The sequence below is a fragment of the Sciurus carolinensis genome, chromosome 12 (assembly GCF_902686445.1).
Source record: "Sciurus carolinensis chromosome 12, mSciCar1.2, whole genome shotgun sequence".
Taxonomy (NCBI): Eukaryota; Metazoa; Chordata; class Mammalia; order Rodentia; family Sciuridae; genus Sciurus; species Sciurus carolinensis.
Window position 1 is genome coordinate 100,386,944 of NC_062224.1, and position 17,651 is coordinate 100,404,594.

At 34.1% G+C, this 17,651-nt stretch overlaps 1 protein-coding gene across 5 annotated transcripts in view; it reads right to left on the minus strand.

Moving 5' to 3' along the window:
- The window catches only part of Hmcn1 (hemicentin 1), a 413,611-nt gene that overhangs the window by 131,406 nt on the left and 264,554 nt on the right, over window positions 1-17,651 (minus strand). For all 5 annotated transcript variants that reach the window (XM_047520702.1, XM_047520699.1, XM_047520701.1 and 2 more), the window contains 4 exons: window positions 7,947-8,048; window positions 6,972-7,148; window positions 6,037-6,188; window positions 4,322-4,445 (listed from right to left, as the gene is read on the minus strand). In XM_047520702.1, the coding sequence (XP_047376658.1) occupies window positions 4,322-4,445; window positions 6,037-6,188; window positions 6,972-7,148; window positions 7,947-8,048 (555 nt within the window). The remainder of the gene's footprint in view (window positions 1-4,321; window positions 4,446-6,036; window positions 6,189-6,971; window positions 7,149-7,946; window positions 8,049-17,651) is intronic.

Consider the following 17,651-nt stretch of genomic DNA (forward strand, 5'->3'; position numbering starts at 1 on the left):
GCAAACTGTTTATCTTCATTAATCATCACGATGTACAGTGAATAACTTTCCTGGTTCTTTTAAGATAGAGGATCACAGCTGCTCTAAAATAGTCTCTTTGCATCGTTTGGTTCAGAATCAAGTGTTAGTAAGTCACTGATTAATATATGCTGACTGTCTTCTCATTTGAAAAACTTAGAACTAAAAGTTCTCAACAAGTGCACACTTAAGAAACGTCTAGAACTAGATGTCACTGCTTAAGGTTTTCAAAGTAATAAATCACTCATGAAATATTTTGGAAATAAAAGCAAATATACTTTCAGTATATAGTTACATATTTTTGCAAAAGAAATGAATTTCATAGTCACAGAAGCGAAATTAAAAAAAAAAAATTCTGGAAGAGAACAGAGATCACCTCGTCCTACCTTACCGTGTGCAAAACATTAAAGGGGTGACAGATAATAGCTATGCAAAATAAAATGACTAATTGATGGCAAAGAATCTTCTAACTTGAAGTTTAGTGTTCTTTTCTTGTTTTCCATGGTGCCCTGCCATCATTCTATGGAACAAAGACCCCGGGGGATAAGTGACACAATAAAGAACGAACTAAATCCGTGGCAGCTGTAAAATATCCAGTTACATAAAAGGAGGAGATGAGTTAAAATTTTAATGTGATTAAAATTAGAAATTCTCTGGCTATACAGCTTGTCAGAAGATGAAATACATTCTTGGATAAATTTAAAGAATCAAAGAAGCTCCTTCACTTGAGTATATTAAGAGTAAACAACCTATTGTCTTAGATGGTTTTTCTTTCTTTCTTTTTTTTTTTTTTTTGGTACTGGGGCTTGAACCCAGAGGTACTTAACCACAGAACCACATTCCCAGGCCTTTTTTGTATTTTATTTTATTAGAGACAGGGTCTCACTGAGTTGCTAAGGGCCTCACTAAATTGCTGCAGCTAGCTTTGAACTTGCAATGCTCTTGCCTCGCCTCCTGAGCTGCTGGGATTACAGGCGTGCACCACCCCACCCAGCCTGTCTTGGATGGTTTTGCACAGCTCTGTCAAGAACAGGAAAATGGGCTCCATAATCTATCAAGGACTCTTTCAAACCTGTACATGAAATTAATTGGAAAAGAGAAATTAATGATGAAATCAGAACTGTCATAAAGGGACACTCCAAAAAAATCACAGAGGGGAATTTCCTTGGCCATTTTTCATTAAATCCCATAACTATTCAGAGTTGCAGGAATCTCATGATATTTGTAGTTGTTAAATTTGTTTTTGTTCTGTTTGGTTTTCATAAGAAAGGCTAAGTTATATTTAAATGAATACTGAGGGTCTTTCCAAGTGTTTGGTAGAAATGAGATTTTTGTGGTGAATGTTATTATAGTCCATTAGCCATTATTCCATGCTTAATACTCCAGCATGTGGTCAGATGACAAGGAATGAATGCAATCGATTTTTGACTGGCAGCGTTTGTGTTTCCGAAACCATGAGGCTGCTCTGCTACTCTCTGCTTTAGTGGGAAAGGGATATGAACCCAAGGGAGCATTTATGTCTGGTTTCTGGGTGCAGGCTTGTGCTAAACCCAAAGCAATGGACATGAAAGGAAGAAATGACCCAACAGTGGCTGAAACAGACCAGGGGAGCATTTGTAAGATGCTCCTTCTGCTAAATTTCATCATGCACAACAGGTCCAGCTCTCAAAGGTAAAGTAATCCACCAGACAGGACAACAATGGAATTGTTTTTGATATATGAGACACTAGAATAGGAGGTATGTGACTTAGTCTGCTCAAGAATAAGATAAAAGTCCTAATAAAATAAGTATAATTAATGTCACTTTCTAAAATATCAAGAAAATGGATACATTCACAATTTTCAACATAGGAAACCCTAAATAGAATAGCCAATTTCACAGCCTAGAAATAATTTGGGGTCGAGTTTGGTCTTATTGGATAAAAAAGGTACCATGGCTGTATAAAATGGTTTATCTTTCATTATTTGTAGAATGTACAAAAGAGCATGATTTCCTTAGGACTGTAGAAGTGAAACTCAGAAACAATCAAAGATTGCAAAATGCTAATTTATTTCTAAATATTGTTCCTTCAATTACTCTTCTTTATAGCTAAATGAGTTCATTCAAATTTAAAAGGAAACAGATTTTTAAAACTGCAAAAAATGCAAAAATAATGGAGCATTTGTTTAAAAAACTTAAAGCAATCTAATCACAGTTGAGAATGTATACATTACTGAAACACGTGTATTTTTTTCTGTCCTGTCTTTCCTTTCCAACTTTCTGTTTAGTCTGAGACGAGAACAAGTTTCCTTAGCTGTTTTCTCTCTTGCTTTGTGGTTATGTTGCTTAGGAAAGGGTATGTTCTGGACTTGTTACTCATTCTACACTTTATACCTACTGAATGTAATTACCAAAGTCAGAATTGCCATCAGGATATACTTGCTGAGATGCTGAAGACTGTGAGCCCTATAAGAAAGTTTTCTGAGCTTAGGCTTAAAGAAGAGGTGTTATAAGAATGCAAATCTTTTTTTAAATGTCTCTTATTTCAGTGTCTCACAATTTATAGCTGGGAGGAAATTCTTTAAGGAATTACTATTCATTTATAGGGGGAACTATTTTATACACTGTGTATTCCTCCTTCCATGCCCATACTCTAGAACATAAATCTAAGGGGAATTACCTCTGGAGATTAACATCGATTAGGCTCCAAGTAGACTCAAGATTGCTGAGAATACTAATATAAGAAAAAAATGGATAGAAAGAATGCTAATGGAGCACAGGTTAGAAACTGACTTCAAATCAAAACACTGCCTTAATTTTATAGTTTTTAGTAGTTTGCTGAATATACATTTCAAATGATAAATATACATATGCATTCACAAACATACACACATAACAGTCAGTCATTTTATTTTTATACCAGAGGAAATATTCTAGTTTTTAGTCCAAAGAGATGGGATGGAAGTACCCTACCAAATGATAAAGAATAGTGATGAATGTTTCCATAACTCGTAGAAAATTACAGTTCTCCATCATCTCCCAGGCCCACTCTTGACATTAGCCAGTGCACAAATGGAAGAAGTTGAATCTTGATTTTCACTGTTGACTAAGACCTAGTCAAAACTGCTGTGAAGCCATCTAATGACTGAGGAGCTATTATGTCACATACTTAGCCTGATGATTTTTCTCTGAAGATATTTTAGAAAGACAGTCATCCAGTTTTTAGAAAGCATAACAGCGACCCTATTTAGTGAATGAATTAGAATCCCTGGAATTGGGCATTATAAACCTGTTACCTAAAACACACCAGCAAATCCGGGGACTGGAGGCAGATCCACGACAATTGTAGTAGCAACAGAAAAGAAAGACAACAGAGAGCTCTTTGGTAATATACTAATGCCAACTAGGATTTTTTTTATATCAAATAATATATGGTATTAATGTTGGAAGAAGAGACTTTTCTTTACTAAAAATGTATGTGATTAATATAGAAGTTATTTGTGATACATTTGTTTTTGTCAAATTTACAAAGAAAAGTCAACATGATCCTCATGATCTGGAGATACACACACACACACACACACACACATATACACACATTTCCAATAAAAGTGAGTTATTTGGAGGGAAGCAGGACTTTAGACCTGTATTAAACAGATACTACCCAAGGGGCCATGGAAGAAACAATTTCATTATTCCATGAACCAAGGAATTCAATGCATATAAGACACTGAATGAAGTCTGCAACAGTTCTAAATATAATGATATACCAAGATGTGGAATGACAGGCATCATCAGTGAATGGAGGTCTTCTGTTGTGATGGAACCAGGCATTCCCTTCTTATCCACATGACCACACTGTGGATAGGTAAATCACCTGAATTTGATTTAACCTTGGCTTCCCAAATTGTTTTGAATTCATAGACATAGTATTGGTTACAAAATACAGTGACTGTACATATAATTTAAAATAATAATGACTTTGTGTAGAATGGATGACAAGAACTATGGGGCAGGTATTTGCTTTAGTAAGAAGACAACGCCTTTACAATTGCAGAGCTGATACCCATGGTCGTGTTCTTCAGAGCACTCTACAAAACCACTAGTGAGGATGGATGTGCACATTTTAACATACTGGAACTTTTAAAAGGATACATTAAAGTCAAGTATAAAACAGAAAGAGAATTTGATTTGGATCCATCAGGTACTATAATTCCTTTGTTCATAGTTCATTATTCTCAACAATTTCCCTTAACGTCCTCCCTGAGCTCAAGAGCCAAACACATTGATACCAGAGCAGACATAATTAGTAGCAGGTCTCACCATGTACTCTGAGGTCAATATCTCTTTGCTTCTCCCCAGCAGCGTTCACTGCCACACAGGTGTATCGCCCTGTGTCACTTATTTGTGCACTGGTCAATGCTAAGATGCGACCCCCAGAGAGAACCTGCCAAGGAAAAGAAAGCTAAATAACCAACATGCCCCATGAAAATGGAAGGTGTCTTTTCCCTCTTGTTTTCAAAGGCTGATTGACGGGCATTTGTCACTAGGAGAATTTTCACTTGGATGTTTTAAAAGTGGGCAATATAATCCCCTTTTTATCTTCTCAGTGGAAAAATATGAGAGATAAGAACCAAACTGGATAATAACCACTGAAAGCAGGTCAATAAGCAGGTCAATGTATAGCACAAAGAACAAGTCAAAGTTTGTCCATAATTATCAGAGAGAGAGAGAGAGAGAGAGACAGAGAGCACACAAGTCACAGGGGGCAAAGAAGAGAAGTGGAAAAAGAAAAGCTACTCTCCTTATTTTTCTTTCAGAAACATATAAAAAGTTAAAAGTTATGATCAAGAACAAAGTCATGGGGCTGAACTTGTGGATCAGTACTGGGTAGAGTGATTTCCTAGCATGTATGAGGCATTGGGTTTGATTATCAGCACCATAGGTAAATAAATAAAGAACAAAGTCATAGCCCAAACAAATTATCCCTATTCTGTGTGCTTTTATCCCTTGGATCAGTGGTTTCCCTAAATATTGACATTAGTTCCAGATCTTCTAACGATTCCAAATTCTGAAAGGTTAAGATTTTTTAAAAATACCAGAAGAAATGAAGGTTAGGAGAACAAGTTCTCTGTTAGGCAAAATAGAATTAGACTTTAAATTAGATAGAGGCATACCTCAGAGATGTTTTGGGTTTGCTTCCACTGCAGTAAAGAAAATATTATAATAAAGCAACTCCTACAAATTTTTTGGTTCTCCCATGCTTAAGAGTTATGTCACACTGTCCTATAGTCTATTACATGTGAAACAGCAGTAAGTTTAAAACACAATGTATGTATCTTACTTAAAAAATACTTCATTGGTAAAAAAATGCAATTATCATTTGTGCTGTTGGAAAAAATGGTGCTGATTGACTTGCTCAATGCAAGGTTGACAAAAAACCTCCATCTGTATAAATTGCAGTATCTGTAAAGGAAAATAACATGAAGCATAAATGAAGGAATGCCTGTATATGGATTTCTGCATTTTTAACATTAAGTTAATGTAATGCACTTATTTTTTTTTCTAAGACTCAAAGTGTTTCTCATTTTTCCATTATAATTTTTCTGATTTTATTCTTTGATGTTTTTTATAGAAGTGTACATATTCTATTTGTTTCTCAGATCCGTTATTATTTCTAGATATTTAAATACAAACTCTACTGGAAAATTCTTGTTTTTGTTGTTGATGAACAGTCATTGTGCTAGGAGCAGGAAGTGGGGACAGATACAAAAGAACAGGTATCTAAAACAAATGGGTAAAATATAATACTTACATGGGAGGCAGGGGAACTCTTGGAAATACTGAGCTTTCAACAAATTGCTTAGAAATCCCAATTGTGTGTCCATGGTACTTATGGATGCTTATGTGTACTTTTTAAAAATACATTTGTTAATCTTGTTTCCTCTCAAAGTCTTCAACAGCTTCACATGTTTGTAATTCCTGTCTTGAATAAATAAGTGGGTGGTAGGTTTATCTAAATAAATGAAAGAGGGTACCTGGATTCCATCAGTGAAACTAGAGACAGGGCTCCCATCTTTCAACCAGGTCAGACTTGGGGCAGGGATCCCTCTGGCTTCACATTCCAGTCTCACCGGATTGTTAACCACCACTGCCACCATATTATTGCTGCCAGAAATTGATGGAGGAACTGAAAAAATAAAAGTATGTTAACAACACAGGGTACGTCATGAGAAGATAATGGAGACCATACATAATATCCATACTAATGTCTTCTTACAGGTTGATTTTTTTTGCTTTGTTTGAATGTTTGTTTTTGGTAAGTTCTTCCACATCTATTATTTGAAATATAATCACAGTCATTCTCTAAGATAAGTAGGGCAAGTATCCATAATTCCATCTTACAGATGAAGAAAAGGAAGTTTCATTAGTTTGTGTGGCAGCTCTTTAAAGAGAAGGTGGATTTCTATTTCTTTCTCTCCAGGTGTGTGTGTGTGTGTGTGTGAGTGTGTGTGTATGTACCCACTATAATGTGTTAATTGCCAACTCCTCTTAAAAAGCCTTATTAGAGATGATAACTCAGAAACATTTCTTTAACACTTATGTTAGGGTAGACTTACAGGTAGAATTATTGCTAGCTGATAAACGCATCAGTGACTATTTCAATATCTCATCTAAAACAAGTTGAGCAGCATGTGAAAACTGAGCTTTTTTTTTTTTTATGCGGGGTTTATTTTACTTATTTTTTATGTGGTGCTGAGGATAGAACCCAGTGCCTCACATATGCTAGGCAAGCGCTTTACCCCTGAGTCACAACCCCAGCCCTGAAAATTGAGCATTTTAGTAGTAATCAAGAATAAGAATGTTAATTGGTTTTAGAACATTGGGCCCTTAAATAGAAAATAAAATAACACCATTCACTAAATATTTACTCTAGAATTTTACAGAATGCTTCCTTAGCCTGGGTACTTACCGTGAACTTGTAGACTGTAAAATAATTCTGTAGCTCCAGCAGAGTTGATGGCCACACATTTATATATGCCTGCATCTGAGATCTGGGCACTTTCAATATTGATGATTTGCCCTCTGTTCAAGAAAGTGATGCTAGTGGAACCTGAGAGTGGACGATTATCTTTGTACCATGTGATAACTAAAAGGGGAAAGGGAGATGAAGATCTGTGTAAATTTTTTAAAAAATTCAATACACAAAGTTGGAACTTAATTAAAGTAGCCACACTTACTTTACTCTTATGCCTATGGTGTGAGCTTAATCTATTTAAATAAACATCTTTTTAGGGTTGATTTTTAAGAGAATGTTAGGAAAAACATCAAAAGTCAATATGAGTTCGGAAATGTTAACAAATAGATATTCTTTATATTGTCTCTAATATATCAATATTGTTTGATAGAAAAGTTTAAACCTCTTCTATTTCTTTTTGCTGTGTGTTTCCTATAAAGTTTTGTCTAAAGGTCTAATCAAAATCATATGTCATACATAGTATTGGCTTCAAAATTTTATATTGTTATTGATTTATATGAAGAGCCTACCAGTGATGGGAATATACAAAATGAAACCATAGCCTCGTTAGAATGACTGTGATTAAGAATCAATTTGGTCAAGCTTTACTAAGATAGTTTTAAAAACTAAAAATACACTTTTCAACATAAATGTACATAAAACTCAATTGTGGGTTTTGCGGCTACAATACGGACAAGATGATTCACATATCTCCACATTAAGTGGATCAATTATTTGAGGCAGTTAAAAGCAATGAAATTCAAAAATATCATTTATATGACATTTTTAGCAGTGTTTTACTCTTGAAATGTATTCTATAATCTTTTTTATTAGTAATTAGAAATTAGTATACTATGTTCATAAACAATTTCAGTCATTCCCAGAAACCTTAAAATGTTAATAAATTACCGTATTCAAGAGTCAACATACCAGGCAAAGGATTCCCAGAGGCCTCACACTCCAGCTGAATGGGGTTGTTGATCACCACCGTCTCATTCAGCATCTTCCCGGCATCTTCTAAGCTGGGTGGTTCTGCAAGAGGTCCAATGAGATAATTAATGTCAGTCAGATATTTATACTGAAGTGCTTGCTCTGTGAATTATAATTTTATTTCTTCCTTTCTTACTCTCATATATACACTGATGTATTTGAAATAAAATAAAATGTACTATTAAGTAGAATTGAAGAACAGGATGGAAAAAATCTTAATAGGTTTTCTGGATTATACATTTCTCTGTGTTCAAATAAGAAAATATTTAGGGCTGTAGATTAGAAGTGCAGTAAAAGGACATTAAATGAATACTTTTAAAATCAGTAAATGATGAGAATTAAATAAGATGTTGGAAATAAAATGAAATATATAAATCAATAGTATAAACATGAATGAATTCATTTTCTTGTTCAGTATACTTTTGAACCCTATTTTAAAATTAGATTTTTTAAAACTCTTATGGGTCAACAATTTTTTAAATTAAAAAATCCATGTAGATAAAACCTCAAAAGAATTTTAGCGAAAAGGTGAGCAAAGATACACCCAGATAACAATTTGACATTAATTTCTGATGGACTGATATACAAAACAAAAATTTTAAAAATGATAATGTGCTTTATACGATTAAAATGTTGCAATTCATAAGTAATCCTTTCTAATGGCAATGTTTTATGCATTGAATAACAAAATAAAGATTGTTAAAAAGCAAGGAAAATTAATTCAATATGCCTTCTTCAGAAACTAAGTAATGAAACAACTGAAGTCATAAAGGATTTGAAAAATAAAATTACCCATTCAGATTGTGTGTGCATGTTTGTGTGTATCCGTTGTTACCAAAGAGACTATATATTCTTTTCAAATGCCAATGGAATATTTTCAAAACAGACTATTATACCACAAAAATATCAGTATTTTACAACCACATAAAATAAAGCTATAATAATAAATAGAAATCAATAACAAAAGCCATGTACATAGGATACATTCTCACTAAAGATAAAATACAAAATAAAAGTATAAGCTCAAAAAACATAAATTAGGGTGAAACTTATTAACATAGGATTTCACCAAAGTTGTACAGTATGTACAGGAAATCATAAACTCTAATTAACATATTTTGAAAATGAATAAGTGTTTAAGTATTCAATGCAGAATCTAGCAAAAGACTAATAAACCAAAAGAGGCTAGGAATAAAGAAATAATAAAAATAAAAGTAGAAAACAAGACCAAAGAAAACAAACAAAAGCACAATAAGATTCAAAGTTGTTTTTTGACTAGTTTAACATAAAGTCTGTCCTCAGACGCGGATGTTTGTGTAGGTCAGATCTCTTATTCACTTGAAAGTTGTTCCTAAAGACTCACCCTACAACACATCCTCCTTTGCTCCTGCAATTCCTCTTATATACAATTAATTCCATATATTAACCCTTCCTGTTGAAGTGCCTAAAATGTTTCTGTTTTATACACTGAATTTTTTTTGAGGGGCGGGGGTACCAGGGATTGAACGCAGGGGCACTTGACCACTGAGTCACATTCCCAGCCTTATTTTGTACTTTATTTAGAGACAGGGTCTCATTGAGTTGCTTAGTGCCTTATTTTTGCTGAGGCTGGCTTTGAACTTGAGATCCTACTGCCTCAGCCTCCCCAACTGCTGGGATTATAGGTGAGCACTACTGTGCCCAGTTTATCACTGAATTTTGATCACAAAAAGAGTATCCAAGGACAAATTAACCTTTAAATTTGGCTGGCTGACTTTTTCAACTATAAAGGGAGAAATAACCTGCCCAGGGCACATTCCTTCAAAACAGTTATTTATATATTCACTTGAAGCCTCTGGGCTGAAGGGTTCATTGGCAGTTTTCACAGACATCGCTGTGAAATGAAACATTATGGTGGGAATAAGAAAAACAAGATCGACAGAGTGGGTTTGCTATTTCTCACTTCATGAGAGAACTTACAGAATAAAAGGCTGAATTTCATCAAGAATGGCAGAGTAAGGTCTTGAAAAATTCACTCTTCCATTAAGGAAGCAAGATCGCTGGAAAAATTGTTAAAATTAACTTTTTCAGCAATCCAATAAGTTGCTTATTCAAGGAAAAAGAAAAGAGCTAAACCTCACCAAGAACAGTGAGCTCTGTGGCACTTTAACTCACCCCATACCCATCAGCTCCACCTCAGCTCAGCCAAACTTGAAAACAAAGGGTTCCATAATCACAGTGGAAAAATGCTGACAGTAAATTGAATAGAATAGGATTCGGGCTGCCTAAAAGCACTGTTCTGAGATAACTGTCATCTGTTGATCTATTTGGTCCCCTTTTTGAGAATCCTCATCTGTAGGCTTTGTCTTTATGTAACCAGACTTAAGAATTCTCTCAGTGCAAACAACCTTTCCTCAAGGGCATTTTAAAGTCCATTAAAACAAACTTTATAGAACTTGAATGGAGAGGCCACCATATTAATTTCTGTTGTTGCTATTACAAATTACCTCAACCTTGGTAACTTAAATGATAAAAACTTATAATAGGTCTGAAGTCCAACAGAGCTTCATTGGGTTAAAATCAAGGTGCTGAGTTGAATTCCTTTTTGGAGTTTCTAGAGGAGAATCTGTTTCTTGGCCCTTTTCAACTTCTATAGGCCTTGACTCAAGGTCACTTTCTTCATCTTCAAATCTAGTACGTGATGGGGAGTGTCAAGGGACATATCACTCTGACATTCTGCTTCCCTCTTCCACTTTTAAGGATCCTTATGATTACATTGGGTTCATCCAGATAATTAAGATAATCTCACTACTTTAAGGTCAGTTGACTAACAATCTTAATTCCACTGGCCACCTTAAATTCTTTGAAGATGCAGCCTAACATATTAACAGGTTCCAGGATTAGGATGGAGGACGCTTATATTCTCCCTAATCACTAAATAAATAAGAAGCAACAACAGAGACCAGAAGCAACCACAACAATAAAAACCATGGCAAAACAGGAAGGTATGACTGGGAATTGACATATTATGTCATTTAAAATTTGTGTTTTTCAATAAGGACAAAAATGAGACACATAAAGGAAAAAGGGAAAATGACATACACAGAAAAATAATAGAAACTGTCCATAAGGAAGCTTAGACACTGGATTTAATAGACCAAGACTTTAAATTATCTATTTTAAATATGTTTCAAGAATTACATAAACCATGACTAAAGAATTCAATGAAAGTATGAGAATAATGTCTAACTAGAGTATAAATCAAGAGATGGGATTATTTTAAAGTCATTTTTAAAAGAGCCAAATGGAAATCCTAGACTCAATAGCCTATTTGATCAGGAAGAAGGCAGAATCAGTGAATTTATTTTATTTATTTATTTTTTTGGTGCTAGAGATTAACCCAGGAGCACTTTACTACCATGCCACATCCCCAGCCCTTTTTTTAAAAATTTTTTTAAAAAAATTTTGAGACACAGTGTTCCTAAGTTGCTTAAGATACTGAGGCTGGTCTTGAACTTGGATCCTCCTGTTTCAACCTTCTGAGTTACAGGGATTACAGGCATGCCCCACCATGTCCAGTAGAATCAGTGCACTTAAAGAGAGGTCAATTGAGATTATCCAATTTCAGAAGCATTTAGGAAAAAGAAGCAAGAAAAGTGAGCAGATTCTTTGAGACTACAGACACCATCAAGTATAATGGGGGTTCTGAAGAAGAGAAGACACAGAAAGGTGCAGAAGCAATAAACAAATAATAGTTGAAATTTTTCTAAATTTGAAAAAAACCTATTAATCCACATATTCTTAAACATTTTTTAATTTGTTCTACTTGGTTATACATGACAGTAGAATGCATTTTGACACACTGTACACAAATGGAAAATAACTTCTGATTCCTCTGGTTGTATGTAGTGCTGAGTCACACCAGCAGTGTAATCATACATGTATATAGGGTTAATCCACATATTTGTTAAAAAACTCTCAGTTGGAAAAACTAAAAAAAAAAAAAAAAAAAAAAAAAAAAAAAAAAATCCACACAAAGGTATCAGAATCAAACTCAGAATCAAACTGTTCAAAACCAAAGATGAAGAAAATCTTAAAAGCAACAATGGAGAAATAATTTATAATGTGCGACATACTCAATGAGGACCTCATCAAAAAACATGAAAGAAAATGACTACCAAATAAGAATTCTATAACCAGCAAATCTATCCTTTAAAAATAAATAAAGAAATTAAAATACATTTCCAAAAACGAAATGCTGAAAGTATTCATTGGTAGCTCATGTCCTAAAAGAAATACTAAAGGAAGTTTGCCAGGCTGAAATGAAACAATAACTAACATACAAGAAGAGGTAAGGAACACTGACTGACCAAGGTAACTATATGAACAACTACATAAGGCAGTAAAAACATATATATATATTTTTTGCTTTTTTCTCTTGATTTAAAAGACAATAGCATAAATCAATAATTATAAATTTGTGGTGATGAAGAGATGAAAGAAAAAGACAATTTGTATAACAATATAGCATAAAAGGGTGGAGAAGAAAGAGGAAAAACATTTTATATATTGTTGAAAATTTTATATTAATTGAAACCTATATTATTATTCATTAAGATGCTAATTCTGATCCTTAGAACAACCACTAAAATTAAATCAAAAAATAGCAAAAGAAATAAGGCAAATAAAATGGTATAAACGATAGGCTTATTTACCATAAAAAGTTAGCATGGAAGGAACAGAAAAACAAATGAATTGCATAGACATAAAACTACATAACAAATGACAGGTCAAATCCTACCATATCAACAATTATACTGAATATAAATGGATTAAATACTCCAATCAAAGGGGAAGAGACTGGCATAATGGATAAAAAAATAAACATGATCCAACTTTATGTTGTCTGCAAGAGAAATGGTTTAGATTCACAAATACTTAAAAGCAACAAAATAGGATATTTTCTAATGTCACAAAGAGTCAATTCATCAAGGAGGCACACCAATTATAAATGTATATGTATATAACAACAGAGTCCCAGCATACATTGAACAAAAAAATGACAAATTCAAAGAGAGAACCAGACAAGTCAACAATAAAAGTTGGAGACTTCAGTACTCCACTTTCAATAAAGGATTCTCTATGGAGTGAGAAACCATCAACAGAATGAAGAGATGACTTACAGAACAGGAGAAAATACTTAGGAACAATTCATCCAACAAGGCATTGATTTCCATAATACATAAGGAATTCAAACCCCTCAACAATAAAAAAATAAAAATCATCCAATTTTAAAAACAGGCAGAAGACCTGAACATATATCTCAAAAAAGGATGTACAGATGGTCAACAAGTATATGAAAAAATGCCTAACATTCTTAGTCAGAAAAATACATTCTTAGTCAAAACTACAATAAGATATAATTTTACTCCTGTTAGAATTTTACTCCTGTTATCAGAAAGAAAAAAAAATGCTGCTGAGGATGCTGAGAAAGGAAAACTCATCAACTGTGTGGGGGGATATAAATTAGTACAGACATTATGGATAAAGTATGGAGGTTCCTCAAAAAACTAAAAATAGAGCTACCATATGATACAGCAAGCCTACTAGTTGGAAAGTATCCAAAGGAAATGAAATCTGTGTATTGAAGAGTCATCTGCACTTGCATGTTTATTATAGCAGCTCACAATAAGAAATATATAGAATCACTATAAGTTTCCATTGATGGATTAATAGATAAGGAAAATGGGATATGTATTCACAATGTAACAGTATTCAACATTAAATAGAATGAAATTCTGTCATTTGCAGCAACTCTGATTGAACTGGGAGACATTATGTTAAGTAAAACAAGTCAGGCACTGAAAGACAAATACTGCATGTCCCACACTGCTGGTGAGACTGCAAATTGGTGCCACCACTTGGGAAAGCAATAAGGAGATTCCTCAGAAAATTTGGAATGGAATCACCATTTGACCAACTTATCCCACTCTTTGGTATATATCCAAAGGACTTAAAATCAGCATATTATAGTGTACAATCACATTAATGTTTATAGCAGCTCCAATCCCAATAGCAAAGCAATAAAACAAACCTAGGAGCCCTTCAACAGATGAATGGATAAAGAAAATGTGGTACATATAAATATACAATGGAGTATTACTCAGCCATAAAAAGAGTGACTTTATGACTTTTGCTGGTAAATGAATGGATCTGGAGACTTTCATGCTAAGTGAAATAAGCCAATCCCAAAAAACCAAAGATCAAATGTTCTCTCTGATAAGTGGATGCTAACACACAACAAGGGGGGTGGGGATGGAAGAATAGAAGTTGATTGGATTAGATAAAGGGGAATGAAGGAAAGGGAGTGGGGATGGGAGTAGGAAAGATAGTAAAATGAATCAGACGTAACTTTCCTGTGTTTGTATATGAATACACCACCAGTGAAACTCCACATCATGTACAACCACAAGAATGGGATCCTAATTAGAATAAGTTATACTCCATGTATGTATAATATGTCAAAATGTACTCTACTGTCATGTATATATACATAAAGGACAAATTAAAAAATAAATTTAAAAAATTTAAAAAATACTGCATGTCCTCACTTAAATATGGAAGCTAAAGAGCAGATTTCAAAGAAGCGGGGAACAGATTAGTGGATATCAGCCTGAGTATGCAAGGGAGGGATGAATGGAGAGAGAATGGACAGTGGATTTAGGGTTGCACCTGGATAGGAAGAGAGACTTTTAATGCTCTCTGACACAGCAGGATCACTGTGGTTGACAACAATTAAATATTTCAGAATAGCTAGTAGAGAGGATTTTGAAAGATCCCAACTCAAAGAAATCATGTGCATGAAGTGAGAGATACGCCAGTTGCCCCGATCTGATCACTACATATTGCATGCATGTGTGGAAATGTCACACTGTACACCACAAATGTTAAATTACTATGGGTCAATTAAAATAAATATATATTAAAAATCAATTTAAAAATTCAAAATTCCTGCTTCAAAAAGAAAATGAGATAAAAATTATTGCTGAGACTTGTTTTTATCAAAAGACTTATGTTAAGTCTTCTGGGCCAAACTGAGCGAACATAAAGATGTTACCTTAGTTGGCAATTTCAGGGGTCCCCAAGGCGGCCACCAATTAAAAACATACGCTTTGGAAATGTAGAGTCACTTGAAGTTTTCAGTCCAGTGACTTACTTTGTTTTTTTACTTTTTCAGTCCAGTGATTGCAGAAGTAAAGTTGAAGACCGAAGACCTTGTATAGGGACACTCTGCAGGAACGTGGGATCATCACATGGGACTGACATGAAACAAGTGGTCTCAATATCTACTGAGTTCTCGAGGGGACTGTTTGTCAGAGAAATTACAATCTTGCCTACAAAAGTCTGTGATGCTTCATTGCTTCAATTGTCAGCCAGAGCATTCCAGTAAGTTCATACACTGAATATGAGAAATGCCTCATTTTTGGACAAAAAGTAAATACAACATAAATTCCACCATTCCCTGCTAGCTTTTAAGTGGACAGTTGTAAATTTGGAAGAAATTAGGAATGACTCTAGATAAATCACTGGTCAGGTAACAACATCTTATATCAATAACAAGATGTCTACATTCCCCAGGCACAAGGGCAAATTCCATTCAACTTACTGTTTTGGTTTGGTTTTTTCCTTCTTCCAAAACCTTCATGAACATATCGTGCCAAAACCACAATACCTTTTTCCTAATGCATCACGTGCTAGATTCTGCCTATTCCTTTAATCACTCGGAGCATGAGTTGACTTTCAAATTGAATTGAATTAATATATAACTGACCTAAAAGTGATTTTAGTTGAGTTAATCCTCCCTATGCACCAAAACTATGAAAAAGCCATCCATACCAATCTCTATATAGTATAGTATGTAGAGTCCTGAACTGAACTTACACATTAAAAAATAAAAACAAAAAAGTTTCCTCAGTCTCCTTTAGGCCACAAGTGAGCTATTAAACAAAACAGAAATGACAGAGAAACCTTTCTTGAGTGGGTGTTAGCAGATGTTAGCCAAGCAAATACTTTAAAAAAAAATAAAATAAAAATAAGGGGTGCTTTACTAACGTTTTTACCAGACAACTAATACAGACCCAAGAGGGTTCTTGGCCAACAGTAAAGGCAGCAAAGCTTTAGATATATTTGTTTAAATAGTGCAGTGAGAAGGGCCAGAAGCCAAACATATGTTTTGCCAAAATACTCTTTATGCTACCATTTACAGATGCTGACTGGGGGCCAGGCACCAAGCTAAGATTTTCATGCACAGTCTTCCATTTAATCTGCAAACAACCCCATGACTATGAGGTATTATCATGATCCTTCCCAATATACAGATCTGAGGAATCCAAGTGTTTAGAAAGCTAACATCTGAGCTCAACAACTTGCGGGCATTAATTGACCATGTAGGAACCAAATTTGAAGTGCCTCCTTTTAACAACATTCTGCTTCACCTTGGTTGATTTTTTTCCCCCCTAGGAAATAATTATGTGCAGATGAAATGAATGCTTAAGCTATTAGATCCCAAATAATCATTTGTTTGTGGAAACATCTGTTTCATTTGGCAAATATTTGAGGTTTAGATATAATTTCATAGCTTGGTCGAGAGAATAAAAACTTCCAGAATTATGAAACTTTGATGATCAAAAAAGACCACCTACTGAGGGCTCCTGCCTTTTATAATAGACAGAACCCCTCCCTGGAAAGTTCTGTGAGAATGTTCCTCTCCTCATGATTTTGGTCTTCTGGTCCTGGAGATTCTGCCCCCTTACTTCAGCTGTTGGAAACACTTTTTGCTATGATTGAGAAGAATGCCAGTATCTAAGATCTTTTTATAATAAAGGAAAATATTAAACAACTGAAATGCAGATTCAGTTGTTAGGATTAGGATTGAAAGGTTTTGGAGAACAACTGTAATAACACATTTGCTGAATGTGTTATCTATTAATACAGACTGGGATTAAAACAAACCCTAACTTTGAAAGTAACCATAGAGGTGGTTAAATAAGTTAATAACTGAAATACATTCAGTGACAACTGCTTCCCAATAAATTTGCCACTACCTTTTAAAATATATAGTACCAGAACTGGACATGATACTTTTGAAGCATTCAGAGATAAATAGTATCACAGGGCTGATTTCTCTCCTATTCCTCATACTATAATTTCTGTCTTTTTTTTAACTTTTGAAGTAATTTATTATGCATATAAATTGCTCTATAAAATGTGACAAATAAAATCTTACCTTATAAGCACTTAATTTTATTTATTCCAGTATCATTAAATCTGCTTTGTTAATTCTTTTTATTTTTACATACTGCATTTTGATTCTCTGTATACAAATGGGGTACAACTTTTCATTTCTAAGGTGGTACATGATGTAGATTCATTTCTATTACTGACTTCCATGATTGATTACTCCTTTTAGGAAACTCAATTATCATATCTACAGTAATTGCAAAAATCCAAATAATGTTCTAAGTATTTCAGTGTATGCTGTCTTTAAATCAATCTTTCACACCTATGTCATATGTAGTTTTTCATATTATATTAACATGTCCTTTAAATCTCCAAAGTCTTTTTGAAGTCTTTCATTAACCACTTTCTTTTAATGTCTCCAATTAT